This window comes from Phyllopteryx taeniolatus, chromosome 10, assembly GCF_024500385.1.
Source record: "Phyllopteryx taeniolatus isolate TA_2022b chromosome 10, UOR_Ptae_1.2, whole genome shotgun sequence".
In the NCBI taxonomy this organism is placed as follows: Eukaryota; Metazoa; Chordata; class Actinopteri; order Syngnathiformes; family Syngnathidae; genus Phyllopteryx; species Phyllopteryx taeniolatus.
The window spans coordinates 17,686,869-17,711,208 of record NC_084511.1 but is presented as its reverse complement, the minus strand read 5'-3'; the positions used below and the strand labels follow the sequence as shown (position 1 = coordinate 17,711,208).

Genomic DNA, 24,340 nt, shown 5'->3' with positions numbered 1-24,340 from the left:
CGATATTGGGAAATACCGTCAATACAGTGCCACTCAGTTGTTTTACACGTTATCTTTCTTGCTATGTATTGTTAAAAGGCGAAAGAGAACATAAGCAGGAGACTTTTCAGCTGTAATTACCCAGTCCACTATGTTTGTGTGCTAAAGCGTTAATCTGCTTACAGTTTTGAAAACAAGACATACTGTGAGTGGTGAACCAGTCATTTGTGTTATTGTTGTCATTATTCTTTTTTTTAATATATATATAAAAGTTTACTCGAAAGACAATGCATTTTTCTTGCTTCTGAGAAAAACACCAGACTATAAAATAATATTGTAACAGGCATATGTTTTTACATTGAAATATGATTTATTTTATTATTATTCATGATTAATGTGCAAGATTACTATTTTTATAGGTTTCACCGTCATTAGTCACATAGATATTGTCGTGTGTTCATGAGTTTTCTGCAATTATATTGTTGTCCAAATGTGCGACTTTTCTTTGTTTTTCCGATAAAGGGGAAAAAAACAGAGATACAAGGTTTTCATTTGACAGTGATGATGTCATATGATCATTGCATCATGATACTATCGTTACCGTTATCGAAAATATGGTGATAATATTGTATTGCCTGTTAGTCCGATTAATCCTAATAACCTTTCTGCCCATTCTGCCTCCTCGTAGCTGATTACCCCACATGCCATCCGAGTGCAAACTCCACCCAGACACATCCCTGGCGTGGTTGAGGTCACGCTGTCCTACAAATCCAAACAGTTCTGCAAAGGCACACCTGGACGCTTCATCTACACAGGTATTACCTACACACCAATGCTCACAAATTCTGTTACTTTAAGACAGGGGTGTCAAAGTCATTTTTGTCACGGGCCACTTCATAAGTATGGTTTCCCTCAGAGGACCGTTATCACTGTGAAAGCATATACTGTAAATTATAGGGACAACAATTAATCGATGAGTCAAGAACTAATCAATTATCAAAATAATCAACAACTATTTTGATAATCAATTAATCCTTTAAACCTAAAATTGTGAGAATTTGAGACTATTTTCTGATGTATGTTAAAGACCAAACCAGTAATTGAATCATAATCAATTTATGTTTGGGCATTTTCTGCACTGTCAATTTGAAATAATGTCCTGTTTTTGAATAAATGGATGGAAATTAAAATGTTTTTTTTCATCCGAGTCATTGATTAATTATTGACAGATTAATCAAGTAATAAAATAATTGTTAGTTGCAGCCCTACTGTCAATGTATAATTGCCTCATATTGTTACAAATACACAATACATTGATGGATAACTAGTTTTGAAATCAGAAGCTAATGAAAACTGTTCAACTATTATTCAATTTCTTTTAAAAGGGGCACTGAAGGCTTGCAATTCTCAACATTATTAAAGATTAAGACAGTTTGCAATTTTGGTAGTTTAGCAAGAAGCATGAATTTGACGCACATGATTTGCTTTCGCAGGCCACATTAAATGACGTGGCGGGCCGGATCTGGCCCCCCGGGCCTTGAGTTTGACACCTGTGTTTATAAATGAAATGAATGGAGGATCTACCAATCTGCTGGCATCTTTGCTCCTTCATAACAGTTCTGACAAAAAACAAAGAAGTTGTTCCATGAAGGTGATGTCACTAAAGGTGTAGCAGTGATTCATTATTTTATATTAATTACGAAAAATAAATGCAGTAGCATAAGAAAGAGTAATGCAGTAGTAAAACTGAAACATCAGAAAGGAATGCGTTTGCTGTCTTTTATGAAGCAAGTGAAGGTCAGGGGGAGGTTTAACCTTTTGATTAGTGGGATTATTGAGATTTAACCCTGTCGAAGGCAGGATACAGCAGGAGGGCGATCCATACAGAGAGTGTGATTTCTGATGGTGTGAATAGCAGGAGTGTTACATCAGAATGTATCGCTGTAGATTTATAGCCACACGGTGAAAAGAGTGGCAGAGAGAGTGAATGTGAAGCAGTGATTAACCGACGCGTGGACACAGGTCTCCGGGGAGCATGCGAATCACATAAATCTGTCTGTAATCTCAACTACTGATGGATTTAGCATGTAAGCCCCTGCTGGAAGTGCCAACATTTGACAAAATCACATTTGTGCGAGCGCGCTGGCTGCGTCCCCGGCATGCGTTTGTATGTCTTTTAATTACTGTACATTGACAGGATCCATGTCCGTGTTTGCATACTTGTGGCAAAGGCGGGAATTGCCTTCCTGGGCTTGAATATATGTGTGAAGGTAGTCTAGGCACACACATGCACATTGACACTAACTGCATTACTAAGACAGAGGGCAGATGGGTAGCCAGACTTTGCCATGCCAGAGCTGTCCAACAGACCTCAACTCTGCCAAGCCCATAAATGTGTGTAGGTTTTTGTGTGTGTATGTGCCTGGTGTTTTAATGTGCCAGACATGTGGGAAGCGTATGCATAAACACCTCATCTTTTCCCAGTCCTCCACTCTTTCACCTTGTCACATTCACTTATTCAAAACTTGCCCCTGTGAATGAATTCATCCCCCCCTCTGCCTCTTGGCTTCTATAGAGGCGCATTGAAGAATCTCAACAGGTGAGATTTAGCAGAGGTCATCCACTGGAAGCTTAACACACACCCACACACATATGCACACACATACACGCAGGCTATGATGCTACTCGCCAAGCACTGGCACCTTCATAGTGATACGGTCAACTGTGTCAAGGCAGAGATCCCACTCTACTCTTTGCCCTCTTCACAGTCTGAACTCTCAGAAACTTGTATCGGCCTACCCAGCTTTACTCCCATCGGTGCCTCCTACGGGAATGATAGGCAAACCATTTGGAGGAACAAAGCAACTGATGAGAGTAGAGAGAGGTAGATGAGAACAGGAGGATGGCAGAGAGAGATGGTGGATTACCATGGGCCATGTTGCCCTCCTGGGTCTGTTTGGCACCAGTTTGAGCCCAGTTGCCAGTGGGTACTAATCATGGAGGATTGGCAGCGCGACGTGGCAGCTGGCAGCGCGCGTGTACACACACATACACACACACAACCACCACCACGGTTCCCCGCTCGCAGACACACACGTACACTCGTATATAGCATGCACACACACACACGCATGCACACACACACACATGCGCACATGCACATCCTGAATTACATTGGGGACAGCTGGCATTGCTAATCAACTTCTGCTGAGAGGAAAGTGAGCAGCACACAGACCTAATTAAGTCAACACTACCCTATACTGCTGCTACTGCTACTTTGCAAAAACACATACACATACATATACATATACATGTACAGAGTGCACCATCCATAGGCTGGTTCCCAGTACAAACACAAGCATTCCGCACAGTAGTAGTCCAGGATGGAGGAGACGAGGAGGGACTTTTGGTGGAGAAAAGATTGGGAGAGAAGCCATTACTGTAATGTGTTCTCCGCTGTCTCTGAGGACTCCTCTGCTATTAGACTTCAGAAAGCTCCAATTAGACTCATCAAAGGCAATTAAGCTCTCCACTGATAAGAATAAAAGAATGTTTTTTTTTCATTCTATGCTCTTCCTCTGTCTTTTTATCCCCTTATCCACACTCTATTCGTCTCTCTGCCCTCTGCCTTACCCACCTCTGGGGCTTAGATTCCCCCCTAATCTCTCTCTCACTCTCTCTCTCTCACTCTCTCTCTCTCTCTCTCTCGCTCTTATTATCAGGTCATTGCCTACCACTACCTACCACCACTCCCCCCTCTCCTACTGTTGACCCTGTATAAATGCATTTAAGTGTTTTGCTGTGTATCACATTTAACCGCATGGCTGTCTTTATGACATTCATCAATGAAGTGCTCTCTTTTCTTTTCTCTATGCAATATAAGGCAGTAATAATAGTGTGTGTCAGAGGGGCCCTTGTGTACGTTTTTGTGTATGTGGCACAGAGGTGCTGGCCACAGATTGAGAAAATTGATGAATTGCCCTTGTCGTTCAAAAGGCAATACCTCCCTCCTCAGTATGCAGCGTTGTCTGCTTAGTGCTTCCACTCCGGTCTGTGCTGATATTAAAAGGCCCTGCTTGCTCACATTAAGGCCACCGCCACATGCAGCAGAAGGCATCTGCACACACGCACGGACAAACATTCGGGGTAGTCTTTCAGTGCTCGCTGGATATTAGGCGTGTAGGAGACATTATCCAGGAGCAGGCTGAGCGAGGAGAAAAGACAAAAGTCAAGAACTGAATTTAAACCAGACATGATGACTAGTGACATTTCTGTTCATCTTTGCTTCTGTGCTCCAAATTAGTTTTAGGAGCAGAAAAGTTGTCTGGTTATAGGACAAAATACAGAGAGTGGAGGTAAAAAGCTCCAGCTATGGCCAAAATCTATAAGCTTTTGATACATACAGTATTTTAAATCATCGTTTAAAATCATCATGCTACACTAAGGCTATGTTCACATTGCAGGTCAACTCAGCTTTTTTTGCACAATGTGATGTGTCTGATTTTTTTATGTCAATGTGAACAGTACAGCTCTGATTTTTTTCATATCCGACCCAGCCCTTTTTCATATGTGGATATAAATCGCATATGTATCCAAGTATGGACGCTCAAGGGGCGCGCATCCGAATTAAACGTCATCAAAATTCGACAAACATCACAATTGCTCGACAAAACAGACACACCACAAAATGGCAATGGTGGAGAAAAGAAAATGCTTTAGAACTGATAAATATAAGAAAATGTTGGCTTCATTTGCACAAAATCTTAAAATCCCCACAAATGCGTCATGACAAGACCTCTGTGAGGGGCCGCATTTACTTCCGTAGAACCGCCGTCTCGCAGTTGTACACATGCAAATATGAGAGTTAATCCAATTGAAAATTGTGCCTTACAATGATAATAACAATTGAGATTATTATATACTGTATAATTATGCCATGTGATTGACTGGTGACCTGTCCAGGGCGTACTCAGCTGGGATCGGCTGCAGCTGCCCGTGTCTCTGAACAGGATATGTGGTATAAAAAAAATGGATGGATGAATACTGTGTATATACAGTGGGTACGGAAAGTTTTCAGACCCCCTTAAATTTGTCACTCTTTGTTATATTGCAGCCATTTGGCCTTAATTCTAAGCGGTATGTGTGGAGAAAACCAGGCACTGGTTATCACCTGTCCAATACAGTCCCAACAGTGAAGCACGGCTGTGGCAGCATCATGCTGTGGGTGTGTTTTTCAGCTGCAGGGACAGGACGACTGGTTGCAATCGAAGGAAAGATGAATGTGACCAAGTACAGGGATATCCTGGACGAAAACCTTCTCCAGAGTGCTCAGGACATTGTGTGTGTGTGTGTGTAGTGGTGTAGAATTGTTCTACATCAAAATTCCATGTATGACTTTACCAAAATGTGGGAAAGCACCCTGAGTTTGAGTGAGTGAAGTTTTACACCACTGCAAACTACAACTGCATTATTAAACATATTGCTATTACCTCTCCGTCAATGTCAATCAAAACTGAGCATTATTATCTTTGTTCTGGCAGAATTTTTGATACAGCTCTCGTATTGCATTTCATTAGATAGTGCAGGTGTCAATGCAGGCATCCATCAATAATGCCTGTGCAAAATGTGAACATAATGAGAGTGGAAATGCACTTCCTACCTTTCTATCCAAACACAGACTCAGATATACTCCTCATTCATATGCACATTCGATACAACGAGCACATTCGCACACATCCCCATCACTCGACTGCAGCATGTAGTCATCTGGCAATAAAAGTGGGGTGCAAGCATGAGGAGATCAATTACTTGTCTTGCTCCTATTTGTGAATGCTGTCTTTTATTGAGCTTGGGTGGAGGCCTGCTGTTGATTAAAACGGCTGGTCTCCAGCTGGAGACAGAGGGCCAGCTGATATAGCAGCGCACATTCACATTTACCCCATCTTAACTGCAAGGAAATTCACACCTCTATTTGAGATTGAGATTAATTTTCTGCACCATGTGGCTTGTCTTCCCTCTTTAGCATGCTCAGTTCTTATTACACAGGCATCTGTTCCATGATGATGATGTAAATGAATTTGGAATGTAGGTTGTTTTATACCCCGCTGAAATGAGCAGCGCACACCGAGGGAAATGATTCCCTGTGTTTTGTTGTGTCTTAATTCAAGCGCATACTTTTCATCCATACTTCCAGAATTTGCATTCTCCCACTGAGGATCCATGCTGTCAGGTATTGTTAACTGTCGACATGCGCTATTTTTTTTTTTGCAACAGATAATTAGAGCTTAGGTTGTAGTAGCTTCCACACCTCAATTGATTTGTAGAATCTTTTAGCACTCCTCCACTCCATTCTCCTCCCCCTCCTTCCTCCTTGCTTTAAGAGCAAAAAGCTCCACTCATCTGTTTTCTCTGTATGAATTTCCAGCCATGCATTAGTCTCCCTGACATTTTCAAGCAATGCTTTATTTAGCTTGTCGGATTCTCCAAATAAACGCAATCTCTGGGTTTATGGAAAAATGGATAAAAATTAGATTGTAGAGTATTGATCTGGATTGCGAGTAGTGGGAGTTGTGTGTGTGTGTGTGTGTGTGGTGGAGTGTGAGGGGGGCAGCTCTCATCTGTGTGTAGGGGGGGAGAAATGAAGCCGTAATTCAGGGCTATTGAACCCCCTGCCACTGGCGGCATCGATCGCCAAGCAGCGCTTATGAGATCACACCTGAGCACTGGAGACTGTAGAAGGGAGTGGGGGTGGGTTGCAAATGGGGGGATACGAATGAGTTGAGAGGGAGAAAGACAGAGAGACACAGGGTTGTGATTTGATCAGCTCCTAACCCACTGTCTGCGGGCTTGAGAAGGTGCTAACACCCAGCCTCAGAGCCAATTACCTAACCTTGCAAGTACACGCTCACCTGGCTGCACACACACACACACACACACACACATTGTGACACAGGACTTGTGGACACTGTACTTTCCCCTCCTCTCCTCCATCTTTTCCTCCTCCACTCTCGGTAACAACCAACGATCTGACCTCTCAATTATAGTACTCCACCTCCTGAAACCCCCAACCCCTGACCCCCCCCCCCCCACCCCCCACTCCCACCCATTTTCTCCTCCCCTCAAGCACATACCTCTACCTCTCCATCCCACCTCTGTCTTCCTCCCTTCTTGATCTCACCCGCTCGCCCCCGCCCCAGACCCACTCCCCCTGCGGCTCTGTGGATTATTATAGTGAAATATGAAGCGGTGTAGATTCTAAGCTTCATGAAATTTCCATGAGCATTGATCTGATCTGATGTGGCTGATTGCTAGGTGAATCCCTCCAGTCCAGGGGCTGTTGCTCATCTATTCATTTATTTATGGCATTTATGTTTTACTGGCTTTCATTTGCTCTTCTGGAGCGCGACAGCTAAAGATTATAAATACACCTGTACAGGAGAGTGTGCTGTGAATTCCGGAGTGGACCTGCATGCTGACACTCACCAATTGTACTCCAGTTGTTTTCCTCCAGTGTTAATTCCCAGTATGAAATGGGAGTTATCGAAAATTAATCTAAACTCCCCAAAGAGACACCGCCAGGTAGTGCATGCTGCACATTGCCCCTCACATATACTCCTCTTCTGTTTTATGGTCTTTGAAAACAAGCAGAGCATGTGACTTCATCTCTCAATTACTAAGATTGTCTCTTTATTTATAAGGGCTGTCTCTGTACATTTTGGATTTTTTATTTTATTTTGCTAGTGTTTATTTGAGACTCATCTGGCACATTGTGGAAAACATATAATAAACTAATCACCAAGAACAACAAAAGCCATTCAGACAAAGGCTAGGATTTTTTTAAGAACAATTTCCTGTTCCCATAGGCCGAATTGAAATCAAATCCTTCCTCTTAAGACTTTAGAGCAGGTGTGTCAAACTATTTTTTGTCACAGGCCACATTGTAGATACGGTTTTCCTCAGAGGGGTGTTATGATTGGGAAACCATATAAATATTTAATCGCCTCATCATATTATTACATATACACAACAAATTGATGGATAACTAGTTTTGAAATCAGAAGTAGGATAACAGTTTGTTCAACTATTGTACAAGTAATTGTAAAAGGTAGCAAGAATCATGTAAGTTAACACACGATTTGATTTCGCGGGCCACATAAAATCATGCGGCGGGCCGGATCTAGCCCCCAGGCCTTGAGTTTAACACCTCTGCTTCAGAGGGTCCTGGAATGGGAAACTATTGTCAAATAATTGTCCTGAGACACAATTCCCACTCAAGTTTTAGCATGTGATCATCTCGCTGCTCTGAGTGAGCTTATCAGTGGACAAGCTCAACTGTAATATGTGTCATTAGAGAAAAAAATAATAATTGCTGAAAACCTTAGGGTGGCACGGTAAGAGCGTCAGCCTCACAGTTCTGAGGACCGGGGTTCAATCCCCGGCCCTTCCTGTGTGGAGTTTGCATGTATCATATGATTATTCTTCATTTTCTACACACATTTTCCTTTAAACATTGCCTGTACAGTTAATGGTGTTTTTTTCATGAGGCCGATAGTTTGACTTTGGACAGGGTTCAATTCAATTTCACTTATGGGAAAGTTTTTAAATCAAATTGGAGATCAAGTGTCGCAGAACGGATTGTGTTTGACCTCCGTGTTTCCACTGCAGTTACTTTCTTTTCCCAAAAAATATAATTCCATAGCCTGTTACCTCCCCTCACTTTCATTTATGTGTGTCAACCTAGAAGTTTCCATTGGGAGGTCTAAAATGTCTAAATGAATGTGAGCTGTTAAAACAGAGCATCCCCTATCGCTGAGCTTTGCTTTGTTTTTGGCTTCTCTGTTTAAGTGAGCTATTCAGGGAGGAGCTCTGCTGAAGCCACTAGCGGTCCGGCAGGACAGCTTGTACTCATAGCCTCTGGGGGCCTCTTTTCTAGGGGCCGCCTAGTCAGCCTGGCTGCTCAGATGTGAGGCGAGCAGGGCATCGGCCCCCAGGAAACGTCCAAGCTGTGACCCACAGGGGAGACAGACGGACGACGCAAACACATAAGGGCAATCCCTCACATATACAGTCGTAACGAGCAGATTTATCAGACCACACCACCCATTTGTCTCCGAGACCATGCGGCATCATGGATTGCTTTAATGCGGACTCTTTAAAATCCAACGTTTATTTTACCATTTTGAACTGTAATTTAAAACTGAAGTCATCTTTATATACCTAAAATTTAGCCAGCGTCCATGAGAAGTCAGAAAATAAATCACATGTAACATTCAACCAGCAAAACAAATTTTTTTGTTCTGCAATGCCAGTAAATAACTACTTTGACATCTTAGTCAAGAAATATGCTGTATGATAGTTTTTTCCGTTTGGTTGAAAACAGTACATTTGAAACATGATTAGTAAATAATTATTATATCGAAGCATGAACATATTGGTTAAAAAGCTTCTGGATACCAACGTGTTAACCACAAAAGAAACAAACAGTGATGCTGGTAATTAGCAATGCTGTTAGGTTAGAAAAGCTGTGGCATAAACCTTACATAGTGTGGTGGTCAAATTCTTTGTTAAGCACTGTATGTAGGTCTCCTTTATGTCCACACTTGTACAAAGCTCTTTGCAGAAGCCATGAGAGTGAACTAGTCAAGACCATTACCCATGCATGTACACTGACTCCCCGGGCAACCTGGGGGGGGTGGCGTAGAAAGGGGAACAAGAGAGTATATTCAGAATTAATTATATGGCGAGAGCATTTATCCAACGATCCTCCTCTGAAGTGTTTGTACTGTAAGCCTCAGATCTTCATTGTATTTATTCAAATGTTTAAATATTCATCTTCTCATATTCAATTACAGTAGCACGACCACAGCATACAGAGAGAGTGCGTTCTCCCCATGATTTGACTCTCTCTGTGTCCGCTGTATATGTGTGTGTATGCACGTGTGTGTGTGTGTGTGTGTGTGTGTGCGCGCGCGGGCATGCATGTGTGTATATTTAGCTTTAACTCCCCGGAGCGATCAAGCCTTTGTTATATTGGAACCTGGCTCTGTAATTGCTTATATTAGTCGTTGATCAACACAAGACCACAGGACACACACGCTCAAACACAAACACACATTTACACGCATACATGCTCAAAAATCCACTCTATGCTGGCTTTTTATTAAGTACCAAAGCGGGCGACAAAGCGATTCATTACATCACAAGCAAACAAAGGCATACCAGACAAACAGAACAGCCACATTTTCTACATGTTTAGGCTAAATGTTGCAATATTCATGCACACGCCTGCTTAATTCAGTTATTTCTAAAGCAGAAGTGAATCACTCATTCATCTTCTTCATATCATAGCACGAAAGTGTTTTCATTACTAAGAATCAAACATTTGAATTTCCCATCTGTCTTTTCTCGTTTGTGCTCAGCGCTGAACGAGCCGACTATAGACTACGGCTTCCAGAGGTTACAGAAGGTCATCCCCAGACACCCTGGAGACCAGGAGAGATTACCCAAGGTACCGTGCATCCACAACTCCTCTCATTTGTCCATGCTCATGTCGTTCTGCCACACGCAATTATTGCACAGCAATTTATCTTGGTAACACTGATACCGAGATGTATTTACGTTGTCTACAGTGTCATATGGCATATGGATATACATGCCACAAGGGCAGCATGACCTCACATACAGACAAATGACTGTATTCCCTGGACACTGAGACACTTTGCAGTGTGAACATTAACATTTTATTACACGCTCATGGTCATTTTCTGCAGTTTATTTTTCACTGAAAATGCACAAGCAGCTCTATTCATGCTCGCACTGTGCATAAGGTCGTTTAGATTGGCAAAGGGGGAGTGATGTGGGAGGAAAAGGGGGGTAACGGGAGAAGAACGTTGAGAAAAGAGAGAGAGGGACACAGGGAGAGAGAGAGAGAGAGAGAGAGAGAGAGAGGGAGAGGGAGAGGGAGAGGGAGAGAGGGAGAGGCAGAAGGAGGTTAGGTGATCCATCATAGCTGTCCAGTCTTACCTCCTGCTGGGTCAGTGGATCGAAGTCAACCCCGGGTGGACTTTATTACTTCCAACACACACACTTTCACAGAGCAGCATGCACATGCACACATCTCAGCAGCAGCACCCACACACGCACACGCACACATACATACACACAGCGAACGTCAGTGTGAGGTGGAGATGGAGAGCCCAGGTGGATGTAGAAGGACGATAAAGAAATCACTTGTCCTGGTTGTGTGTCATGTCTGGTGGATACAGGACTTGTCCTGGTGATGTCTTTAACCCCATACATCTCTCTTCTTTCACCTCACCCCATACATCTCTCTTCGTTCACCTCCTATTCTTCCCTCGCTCTGTGGTGTCTCCTTCTCCTCTAAATGAACAGCAGTCGCTAGCAGGCCCAGTTGTTCATTTCAGCTCTATTGATTTGTGCCTTTATTAGGTAATAACAGTTTGTTGACCACACTCCTCTCAACAGTTGGCCTCAATCATTAGAGGGGCAAACACTGCCAACTTTTTTGCACCCATTCAGTGCAAGCCAAGCCTTTTCTCTGCCTATTTTTCCGCACAATTCTTAAATTAGGAACAATGTTTTCCCTGAGGCACCTTTAGTGAGGAGATTCTTAATGAACCCTGGAAATGCCTGCTTTGTCTCCATATGCTGTGATGATGATCCAGCATCCAGCTGCACTGTACTGTCGCTAATAGTCCAGCAGTATGTAAGCAGGGAGTGCTGGAAGCTGGATCACAGGCATACCGCGTGGTGCTTATAGCTCAGGTTCTGGTGCAGGGGAGGGGATCTGGGGCCGGCTAATGAGTGACCGTCCTGCCAGACGAGGCCAGACTCTGTTCTGGATCAGGTTCCCCTTCCTGTTGACGTCTCCGCGGGCCTGACTTTACGGGAAGAGACCGTGCGCCCAGGAAATGGTCTCTCCTTACAGCAGCAGGGGAAGGCAGGCAGCACGGCGCTAACCACATTTATCTGTTTATCAGAATGACTCTGGAGCGCTGCCTAATCGCGTTTAGCTTCTGGACAGATCCCTTTGCTAACGAGAGACCGATAAGTAGACGGGGCACTGGACCATGAAAGAGTGATTAATAGAACAAATGGGAAAGAGAAAGAAGAAGACGAGACATGAAATAGATGAGTGAAGAGAAGATTGATGTTGTACTGTATGTGTGGCCAGGTTGTCCACACTCCCCTAAAATTTCACTTTTTTCATGTAAAAAAATCCTACTTCACTCAAAAAAAAAATCTTTTCTACATTCACTTACACAGAAATAATTTAAAAAAAAAACAGTTAATGAAGAAAATTCTACAAATTATTAATCAAGCACATACAACATGTTAAATAGTTGCTTGTACTCACCTGCCAACGCTTATGGACTTTAGAATTTATCTTAAATAAACTCCTGCTCACCTAGTAAGATTTTGAATTTGTAAAATTTTGGCAAAGAAAGAACATAAAAGCCACCAGCAGTGCCATTGCTATCATCCACCGCTCCATTTTCCATACCGCTTATCCTCATTAGGGTCGCAGGTGTGCGAGAGGCTTTTCCAGCCGACTATGGGCAAGAGGCAGGGTACACTGTAGACTGGACGCCAACCAATCGCAGGGCACATATCGTCAGGGGAATTTTACAAATAATTTCCAAGAAAATTTAAATAGCATAGTCTACAATGAAGACCGATGTTAAAAAGTGCAGAAAATAAAAAATGCAGGGACTTTACCAAGCTTTCTTTATTGACTGGAGACGAGTCCAGGGTGTAGCCCACCTTTTGCCTGAAGTCAAATGGTACAGGCTCCAGCTCCCTGCCACCCTGAACAGGGTAAGTGGCTAAGAAAATTAATTTACCAAGAATTTAACTTTTTCTCAAAATTGAAGAAAAGACAAACTAAATGTCAAAAACAGCAACATGCAAGCGGGCATTGTCAGTTGGACCTGCCAGGAACAGACAAACAACCACTCACACCAATTTACAATTTACAACTTAGTCTTCAATGAACCAAACGTGCATGTTTTTTAAATGTGGGAGGACGCCGGAGTGCATGCTTTTATATTGGTCCAATTTCTCAACCCCTTAAAAACATGACCAGAAAGGATGAAGGACCCTGAGCCACATTTTCATAGAGTGCAGCATCTCACACGTCTTCGTTGAACACTGTCCTTCTCGAGGTGGGGATCTGTTGGAGCCATAATGCTTCACTCTTCCCTCATTTCCCTCCCACTTCCTCTCTTCCTCCCCCCATCCATCCATTTACCTATCCAGGAATCCCTAGGAGGCATCTGGCACGGAGGAAAAGTAGCGAGAAGTAGGCGAGGAACAACGCATACATACTAAAGAACCACTTACTTCACTCGGGCCTCTACATTTCTCAATCACACCGAGCGGGCCTCCTCTCTGGTCCCCCTCTTTTCCTGTCTCCACCCCCCACCTTCCCTCCACACTCCCCCAGATAGTGCTAGTAATGAGAGGTTAACACAGAGGCACCGCTCCCATTATTGAGTGAATTTAGCACCTCGGACAGCGCTCTACAATCTTTATTGCTTTGCTGACCCTCCCGTCATGTCTTGGGTGTGCTCGACAGCCTCGGCATGTGTGTGAGTGTGTGTGTGTGTGTGTGTGTGTGTGTGTGTGTGCGTGTGTGTGTGTGTGATATGAGGTCTGATTGAAAGGCGGTGTGTCATGGAACAGAGAGCACACATGCTCCAGGGCTTGTTCACAGCGAGGGATACACTGAGGAGGGTATAACGCACAGCGTGTGTGTGTGTTTGTGTGTGTGTATGTGTGTATTAGTGGGAGAGAAGGAGGGAGAGAAAGAAATGAGGGAGCATTGGAGGGAAGGGGGCTGCAATTTTCTGGTTGTCGTGCCTCCAGCATATATCCTGGCCCCGGCACATTAACTTTTAAAAAGGGTTTTGTAGGGTTGAAGGTGTCTACATCACACACATACACGCACATATAAAGACTGCCTTGAGACACACATAGACTAAACGAGTGAAAAGAACAGAAAGGATAAAAGGAGGGTAAGTGATAGAAAATGAGCACGAAGACCAGCAACACTATACAAGAATAAATGTTTGATATGGGAAATTCCACTCCAGTCCGCTCTGCAACTACATTTATCACACAAAGTGGTTGTTTGAGTATTCATGTGGAACATTATCAGGGTCAATAAGGGTCAGGAGACAGGTGTGTCCCTGCTAAGAGGGGAGTTGTATCGCTGTTCGCCTGGTGATATGTTGTGCTAAATTAGATTGATATGTGATCAAGAGCAAGAGATACATGATCCAGCAGGAAGGAGGGAGAAGATTCAAAAGATGCTTGACCGATAAAGAGATACAGGCTCATGTTTTATTCACAGCTAACAGTATCTTCCCTATGCACTCCCAAACTGCCCAGCCAGTAACAAAGTGCACGGATAGACCCATTTCTCTTCCTCTCGCCTGCTCTCACCGCCATCTTCCTGTCGTGCAGCTTCTGTTCTGCATTCGCAGCATAATACTACTAGTGAAATGCAATGAAAGTGACTGAACTCCTTGAGCTGCCACACTCATGATCAATCTCCATCCTCTTTTTTTTCCCTGATTGTAGGAGGTAATCTTAAAGAGGGCGGCAGACCTGGTTGAGGCCTTGTACGGGATGCCTCACAACAACCAGGTAGCGCACACAAACTTCAACATGTCATCTACGTCCTATCTCCCTACTATGCTCTTGTTTGGGATATATTTGTAGTCCCTTTTGTGGGATTACTTGGACCTCTGAGAGAGACCAAAACCAAACTTTGTATTAGAAATATAAATATAACCACGTAGCCTCCATGAAACCATAACCATAACCAGAATGTTTTGTTTGTTCTTTTTTGTTTGTTTGTTTGTTTGTTTTTAGCATTTGTATCTGCCATACAATTTTAAACAGTTTGGCTATTAATAGCAGTAAACAATAAAGCCTTGAATTGAATGATGAAGCCACAATGCAGAGGTGAGTCATGTCACAGATTCACTTTACCTACAGTATCTCACTTTTCAACATCATTAAAAGTGGGGGAAAAAAAGGTTATATTAACATTGTGCAACATGAATTGAGCCCGACAGCTAATTAAGACAAACATTCAACAAACTATGGATAACATAAACACATTTAAATGAGAATGATTAAGGTCATTATTAGGGGGAAAGTTCAGCTTTACGGCGGCACGGTGGCCGACTGGTTAGAGCGTCAGCCTCACAGTTCTGAGGACCCAGGTTCAATCCCCGGCCCCGCCTGTGTGGAGTTTGCATGTTCTCCCCGTGCCTGCGTGGGTTTTCTCCGGGCACTCCGGTTTCCTCCCACATCCCAAAAACATGCATTAATTGGAGATTCTAAATTGCCCGTAGGCATGACTATGAGTGCGAATGGTTGTTTGTTTCTATGTGCCCTGCGATTGGCTGGCAACCAGTTCAGGGTGTACCCCACCTCCTGCCCGATGACAGCTGGGATAGGCTCCAGCACGTCCGCGACCCTATTGAGGAGAAGCGGCTCAGAAAATGGATGGATGGAAGTTCAGCATTACATGCCGCAGTCCATGCTGGGAACAGAAGAGCGACCGATCTATCGGCCGCTGTCAACAAAAGTACAAAAATAGCTATTTAATTTTTTCACAATAATCACTTACATTTTGTTTAAATTTAATGAGGACTTGCGTGTCCTGTGTGTCCTCCAAAAACATCTAAATATTTAAAGCCATTAATGGCGTTGCAAACGTGTACGGTGGACAAGCATCTGTTATGACCACAGATATGAAGAGAAGACTAGATACGCTAGCGTGCTGTAGCAGCATGGCGAAACGACGTGCCAACGTGGCGGCCATGTAGGTATGGGCGACATTCCCATCAAAGGCAATGACATTGAAATTAAGTGGTAATTTGCTAATTTCTCAACTGATTTTCATGAGGTTTACTTTTTTGTAAATGCCAAAGCGTGTGACATCAATAGAGAACATTTGGGGAGTTTGAGTGACATGCAGCGACATAGTATAAAATTTAAATCTTTGAGTTAGTTGGGTTTGGTGAAAAAAGTGCACAAAATGAGTTCTTGCAGTTAATGTTGGTTTGCTGTTCAGGAGTTTTGTGCCATCTTTGAATGGTAATTTTTATGAAGAAAACAAAAAGAATCACAATATGTGGCTATTTTGTTGTTTACTTCAAACCCTTTGTTGTTGAAGAGTGCAGCTTTTATAGATGCAATATGTTAAGATACTCTGATTGGTTCAATAAAAAAATTTTATAATGGCATTTTTGTCATACATCTGGTTGGGAGTGTGCCTGTGTGGGGCCCTAGTAGCACTGACAAAAAAATGTGGCCCTCTCCATCATTTAAGTTGCCCATCTCTGGTTTATAACATAATTCAATGTTAAAATGTCATAAAATACAAATAATATGGTTGACAAAAGATAGCTGGGATAGGCTCCAGCAGCCCGTGACCCTAGTGACGATAAGCAGGAAAGTAAATGGATGGATGGATGGACAAAATAACAACCCTTAGAGCCTTTCATTTGTAGTACCTTCTGTTCTAAAAGATGCTTCGATTTCTCTGTTTCTGAGATACAAAAGCCTAATTGTAATGTCCCCTCATAAGGGTACACGGGTACAGTATTATGGAAGGATTTGTGAGTTTTATCCGATTAAGTTCTAAAGAGTGTCGCCAGCTTGGATAACTCAATGTAGGAGGAATAGAGAGGGCAAAAGAAGACATACAACTTGACTTTTCTTCTGACCCTCTCTGAATGACAGGAAATGATCCTAAAACGAGCGGCAGACATCGCAGAGGCCCTCTATACGACTGTGCCACGAGGGCACAACCAGCTAGCCAGCCTCGGCAGTGGATCTGTCCATGCAGGCATGATGGCCGTAAACTCCTTCTCTGGGTCGGAAGTGGCTCAAACAGCCAATCAGGGTGAGTAATGATAACAAAGATCGTGTAAAGGATTGTCATAATTTCATCATCTAATTGCCAAGTGAAGTGTGATATGATTAACACGTGAGAAATTTCAGATATTTGAAGAATAATAGGGAAACAAGGAAGCGAGCAGTGGAAGTGACAAGTAAAAGGAAAGGTGTCGATGAGGCAAGAAAGACTGAAAGATTGTAAAGAATGGAGAACTAGAGAGTCACGGATGAGGCACGATGGAGAAATATGAGTGGGTCCTAGGGGTGTGTATATTAGACTGGGGTCGGCCCTTGTCTGACAGAGAGAGATGTGGGTGCAGTCAAGGGTGATTCATCACATGTATCTAGGAAAGGAGAGAAAATCAGGTGAATGGATCAGCCACTGGATGTTTCTCAGTACTTGCAATGAGCTTCATCTCAAAATATCTTCCTTGTATGCGGAAAACAAAAGTCTCTTGGCTTGTGGTTTATTTATTACCACAATACATGCTAATAGAAGAGGGTACTTTGATGGTTAAAGTGCAGCCACTATTGCAAAGAGTACACTAGTGATCAATTCCAAGTGTTTTTTTCTGCTGTGTCAGCATTTAGTACTGGGATGTACATGCATAGTCCTCTATATTTTCCACTGTAACCTACAGCCCATTGAGAATAAAAAGCAGAATTCACATCTTCGAGGGGAGCCACACAAGTTCTTAGTATTAATTGCCTTATCAATATATACTGTGTATATGTTTTTTAGGTTTTTTGGGTTTTTTTTTGGAGAAGAGCCAGTTAGGTTAGAGGCCTCTTGTTTTACTACTTGGATCACTCTTTTATTGCTCCTCCTTGTCCGATCTGTTCATTGCCTTCTCAGTCCCATATGCCATCCGAACATTTCTTTTGGCTTATATCGCCATGGCCATTATCCATCTATAGAGCTGTAGAGTGGTATAGAGTGATGTATGTATCCCACCGCAATTTGTCCTCTTCATACTTAGTGTCATGGAGTATTATGGCTGCATACACTTAGCAAAATTGCACCATTGTACTTTTAGAGGTGCCATGGGGTTGTACCCTAAAAATGTAAGGATTTTGTACCCTTGACACTTAACAGCTGGGGAACATGCCATTGCCTTTTAGATCCCGGAAAGGGTTCAAACTGTTAAGAGTGGAACTTCCAATATTGAAGTTTGAATTCATTCGTCTAATAGAGAAACAATGGAAATAGAAATATAATCTGTTCCAGGGTCAAATTATAGCCACGGTAAACAAAAATGTTTATAATGGGTATTGTTTTTATTTCCTTTGTAGTGGCCAGACAAGTGACAAGATATTAATTAAACACTATTAAACAAATTAAGGCATACAGTGATGGTGAGTTACCTTTTCACCTCACACGAGTTTAAAAAGACATTAAACACTGTAAATATACAGTTGATTGCAAATTTCCGTGAATAATTGAATTGAAAGTTATTGTAACTGCCTATATTAATAGTTTTCAATCATAAATATACCACATTTTGATCCTAAAACACTTAAGCAGGATTTCAAACACTTACATTGTTGTACCCTTAAAAATAAAAAATACAGTACTGTACCGTAAACATCTTACAGCTAGGCATTGACATTCCACAATACCTCTATGTACACATCCACAATTCTCATGATAATGACAAAGAATTACTGTAGCGGTGCAGTGTGGCGTCAAAAAAGTAACATTTGACTGCACAGGTAAGCACAAGAGTTACTGTACATTGATGATGCTTACGCTTTGCTGAGGGGAATGTCCGCTGCTTTGTAAGCGGCTGGCTTCGACCAATTTAGCAGTTAGTACGAGACTGATGAATCCATCTAGTGACAGTATGAACTGGTGATGACAGATAGTTTTAGCAGTGTTCTGCTGAGCTGTTGTTACAGATTCCATTGGTTTTGATGCTGTGTTTAGTCCTAGTTTGGTGAAACTATCGTGAGTCAAAGCAGCTACAGCAGACACGGGCGACGCCATCTTATCTATCCACTCCCGCTGACTGTTAATCACAAGCCCAATACGGCTGCTCTAAGATTTGTTATTGGATGCTCTAGTCTAGGAGCGGAGCGAGTGAGCATGTGCGTAGCGGAAATTCCGCTGAACACGACAACCTTCTGACTTCCACTGCAGTTTTGTTGAGAGGACAACTCGATTGATATTTTTATTTTTTTTTTATGGTATGGCTATGGTCGTCAGTAACCGTTCATGGTCTCATTTAAAGATGCTACAATACAATGAATATCATACATTATGAAGAATTTTTTGCTAGGTTACATAAAATCACAAATTGGCATTGTTTTCCTGCAAAAATTGGTGAATAGGTTTCCCCAAAAAATCTGGGAACAGGTAAATTTGCAAATGCTGAACCCCGAATAGGCATAATCCACATCCATTCATTCTCAATACCGCTTATCCTGTTCAGGAGTCGCTGGAACCTATGCCAGCTGACTTCGGGCGAAAGGCGGACTAAACCCTGAACTGGTCACCAGTCACTCACAGAGCACATATAAACACTCACCTTCACACTGTCACTGAGTGGGAATTGAACCCACGCTGCCTGTGCCAAAGGCAGACGAATGCACCAAGACACAATCCATCCATCCATTTTCTGAGCCGCTTATCCTCACAAGGGTCGCGGGAGTGCTGGAGCCAATTCCAGCTATCATCGGGCAGGAGGCGGGGTACACCCTGAACTGGTTGCCAGCCAATCGCAGGGCACACATAAACAAACAACCATTCACACTCACATTCACTCCTACGGGCAATTTAGAGTCGTCAATTAACCTACCATGCATGTTTTTGGGATGTGGGAGGAAACCGGAGTGCCCGGAGAAAACCCACGCAGGCACTGGGAGAACATGCAAACTCCACACAGGCAGGGCCAGGGATTGAACCCCGGTCCTCAGAACTGTGAGGCAGACGCTCTAACCAGTCGCTTACCGTGCCGCCCACTACGACACCATCAGTGACAAATAATAATAATAATAATAATAATAATAATCTTAATTTTGATATTAAGCACTGGAGACTACTGCTTTGAATGTGAGTCTGCTTACTTTACATAACTTAAAAATGTCATGCCTTTGTAACCCTTCTTGTTGAGGTGGGTTATTCATTCGGAATAAGTGTCACAAAAAGCAAACACATGCCATAGCGCTCACAGACACAAATGGAATTCAACTCTATGCCTGTTTTTGACATTGCATAGTTGAGGAATTTTTAAAAAAGGCTTTTATGCAGTACCATACCAACACCTATTTTAATTCAAGGAACATTAAGCTGAATGTAACAACATCTTTATTCCCCCTCTATTTCCTCCTGATAGTCAATTACACAATACAATGGTTCTTATTTGAAATGTGTGATGTCTAACACTATCTGCCACTCAGTGTATTTGATCGAAGTGACGTCTGCCTCTTCGGTGTCATGCATATCTCTCAGTTGCAGCATTGCATGGATTTTTATTTTTGTCTCTCTTCTTTTATACCCTTAACATCTTTTCTCTCTTCTATTCCCTTCTACCTTTTCCTCTGCCTCTGCCTCTCCCTCGTTCCCTGTCCATAGGTTTCAGTAGGACTACAAGCAGTGTGTCCCCTCATGGTTATGTCCCCAGCTCCACTCCGCAGCAGGGTAGCTACAGCTCTGTCTCCACTAGCATGAATGGCTACGCTAACTCTGGCATGGCAACCTTGGGCACTTCGCCCAACTTCCTCAATGGATCCGCAGGCAACTCCCCGTATGCTAGTGAGTAAATGCATCACATCTTAGAGCCTACGACCAATCAGCTCTCACATGAGTCAGATGAGGAGGTAAAGAAGGCAGATCAAGAGCCTTTTGGCTGTTAAACAGTATCAAGTGGACACAAAATTGGACATACAAGGAGCCAATTGAGCAGTTTAGCTGGCTCATCTATTTCCTTAAGAACAGAGTCAAACACAAATCCTCCCTTTATTGGGAAAGGGGAGCAGATCACCTTAGCGGCCCCCCTGACACACATGCACGCATGCCCACACACACACACACACACACACACACACACACACACACACACACGCACACACACACACACACACACACATGCACACACACACACGCACACACACACGCACACACACACGTTCACTCTCTACATTAAAGACCTTTGATTAAATCAATAAACTAATTGCGAGAGAAGCAATTCCATTTCAGTTCTTTGATTCCTGGGTGTTAACAAGTATTTTAACAGGCTCATCGGCCCCACACAGACATTTTCAATCAATGGCCCCTCAGCCTCCCTTTGTAGGTCCAATTTTCATTAATTGATTAGTTAGGCCCCTTCATAAATGGATTATGACTTTATTGCAAGGATTTGGCAGGAAGAACCATAAAAGCTAAGTGTTGGATAATAACAACAATAAAGGCAGAAGCAGATATCAGAGGGCAGGTGAAATACGACTTGGCTGATTGTAAAATCACTGAGGGGGGAAATCCTCTAAGTGTATTAGCAGACAAAAGACAAACCCTTGAGAAGTGGATAGATGGGATGATGTCAGTGTGAGAGAGAATTTGGCTGAGGAAATTGGTGCCTCACATGTACAGTAAATCCAGCTAATAGCCATTGTGTAGAAGGCTTCCATCTTGACTTTGGAGCCCTTGCACAAATTCTGTTGTACTATTTTGTAAAGGAAATATTCACAGGTTGTCATTTAAAGCTGTGAAAATGACCTTTATATATTTATATATTTTATATGTTTAGAATATTTTTCAAGGCAGAATTCTGGATGGCAATTTCAGATGAATTTATATTTTATATGAATTAATAAAAGTAATATATTCTTCCACAACTGAGAAAATAATCTCAATTTAAAAAAGATAATGTTCATCTTTGATTGACACAGAGTGAGAGTTGAAGTGGTTATAGTTTCCACTGTTGTAGAAATGCACCACATTAATATTGAGAGGTGTTTCTAATGCTGCCTTTACATTGGTGTACAGGAGGTCTCGAGTTTTAATCCCTCTCATTGCACAGTCAACATGTACTGTGAAGTAATTAGTACATGAGAGAGCGTAACATGATTAGAGTCTCCTCCGACCAGTATGAGGGCACCAAGATTTTGAAATTGTAATCTCACAATAACAGCATGAATGACGTCACTTGCGTTGGCTGCTGCATCTGAAGGTTGAATGTAAACAAACAACTGCCATTTTCTAATAGCTGTTAATCTGTTGGCGAGTGACTTTCCATTCCCCATAATGATCGATGGAAAGAACAGTTCAAATTTTCTGTCCCATTTAGTCATTTTTCTCACTTCGCTTTAGCGTTGGCTCTCGTGCCTTTCTCTATCTCCTCTGGGATGCATTCTTGGCTGATGGAGATGCCAGCCGGCAATAGTTCCTCACGGTTGTAGGTAAAGCATCGCAAACAAAAGGGAAAAAAGCCTGATAGCGTCCACACTCCCCAATAGTGTTGTAACACTTGAGACACGTTTACTCCAAGATGCAAGACACAGGTTTCAACACCGCAGTTTAACAATACTAAATGTACAGCGGCTGAAATAAGTGTTTAACACGTCACAATATTTTCTCACTAAATATATTTCCAAAGGTGCTATTGACATAAAAATTTCACCAGATGTTGGGAACAACCCAAGTAATCCATACAGACAAAGAACATAGAACAAATAAACTGAGAAATTAAGTTGTGCGTAATAATGTGAAATGACATAGGGAAAAAGTATCGAACACATGAAGAAAGCCAGGTGCAAAAAGGCATGGAAAGCCAAGACAACAACTGAAATCTATCAATAATCAAACAGCAATCCAGCCCCTTGTCAGTACAAATGAATATCAACTGTTTCAGTCCTAACTGATGGCCTACAAAAAGGTCTCTTGCCAAGTTGTGAGTCAAGATACATCTCATGATGGGTAAGAGCAAAGAGTTGTTATTGAAAAACATAATGATGGCATTGGTTACAGGCGCATAGCTAAGTTTCTGAATGTTCCAGTGAGCACGGTTGGGGCAATAATACGTAAGTGGAAAGCCAATCATACCACCATAAATTTGCCTCGATCAGGTGCTCCTCGCAAGATTACTGACAGAGGAGTGCAAATAATAATCAAAGGGGTTGTCCAAGAGCCAAGGACCACCTTTGGAGAGCTTCAACAAGACCTGGAATTAGCAGGTACTGTTGTCACAACGAAAACAGTGAGTAATGTACTCTGTCGCCATGGCCTGTATGCATGCTCACCACGCAAGACCCCATTGCTGTAAAAAAAAAAAAAAAGCATATCGAAGCTCATTTAAATTGTGCTGAACAACATTTGGAAAAGCCAGTTAAATACTGGGAGACTATAGTCTGGTCTGATGTGAGTAAACTTGAACTCTTTGGATGCCACGCAGACCACGTTTGGAGGAGAAATGTCACTGCAATCACCCTAAAAACATCATACCAACAGTGAAGTTCGGTGGTGGGAACATGATGGTGTGGGGCTGCTTTTCAGAAAATGGTACTGGTAAACTTCCCATTATTGAAGGAAGGATGAATGGGCAAATGTACTGACACATTCTTGACAAAAATCTGCCGCCAGCTACGAGGATGATGAAAATGAAACGAGGGTGGACATTTCAGCAAGCGAATGATCCAAAACACACAGGCAAGGAAACTCTCAATTGGTTTCAAAGAAAAAAAATAAAGCTGCCCGAATGGCCCAGCCACTCACTTGACTTTGAAACCAATCGAAAATCTATGGGAAGAACTGAAACTCAAGGTCCATAAAAGAAGCCCCCGGAACCTTCAAGATTTGAAGACTGCTTGTGTGGAGGAATGGGCCAAAATCACACCAGAGCAATGCATGCGACTAGTTTCTCCATACAGGAGCTGTCTTGAAGCTGTCATTACAAACAAAGGCTTTTGTACAAAGTATTAAATAAATACCAGTTGGCGTGTTCAATACTTTTTCTCTGTTTCATTACACACTATACCACACAACTTAATTTATGATCTTAGTTGTTCTACTTTCTTTGTATGTATGGATTACTTGGGTTGTTCCCAACATCTGGTGAAATTTTCATGTCAATAGCACCTTCGAAATATATTTAGTGAGAAAAATGGTGATGTGTTAAATACTTATGTCAGCCGCTCTATATGTTGCATATTATTTCCCATTCATCCATTGTCTACCGCTTATCCGAGGTCGGGTCGCGGGGCGGGGGTGGTCTTGTTCATATTATTTCCCCCAACACACAATGCCAATTGCGGCCCTGTACCTGATTTAGTGGCCAGTCAATTTATGTGTGTTTCAATGCATAACTTTACACGCATACAAACAGTTTTACTTTTAAGCGTACTTTTGGTGCACACGCACTCCGACAACAGCCAGGTTACAATATGCTCCATCATGTGTGTGTCAAATTTGTCTATGAATGTGTTTCAG

At 42.5% G+C, this 24,340-nt stretch overlaps 1 protein-coding gene across 3 annotated transcripts in view; it reads left to right on the top strand.

Moving 5' to 3' along the window:
* Positions 1-24,340, top strand: part of ebf1a (EBF transcription factor 1a) — a 75,919-nt gene that overhangs the window by 44,237 nt on the left and 7,342 nt on the right. For all 3 annotated transcript variants that reach the window (XM_061787880.1, XM_061787881.1, XM_061787882.1), the window contains exons 10-14: positions 668-794; positions 10,398-10,486; positions 14,584-14,649; positions 16,762-16,924; positions 20,492-20,671. In XM_061787880.1, the coding sequence (XP_061643864.1) occupies positions 668-794; positions 10,398-10,486; positions 14,584-14,649; positions 16,762-16,924; positions 20,492-20,671 (625 nt within the window). The remainder of the gene's footprint in view (positions 1-667; positions 795-10,397; positions 10,487-14,583; positions 14,650-16,761; positions 16,925-20,491; positions 20,672-24,340) is intronic.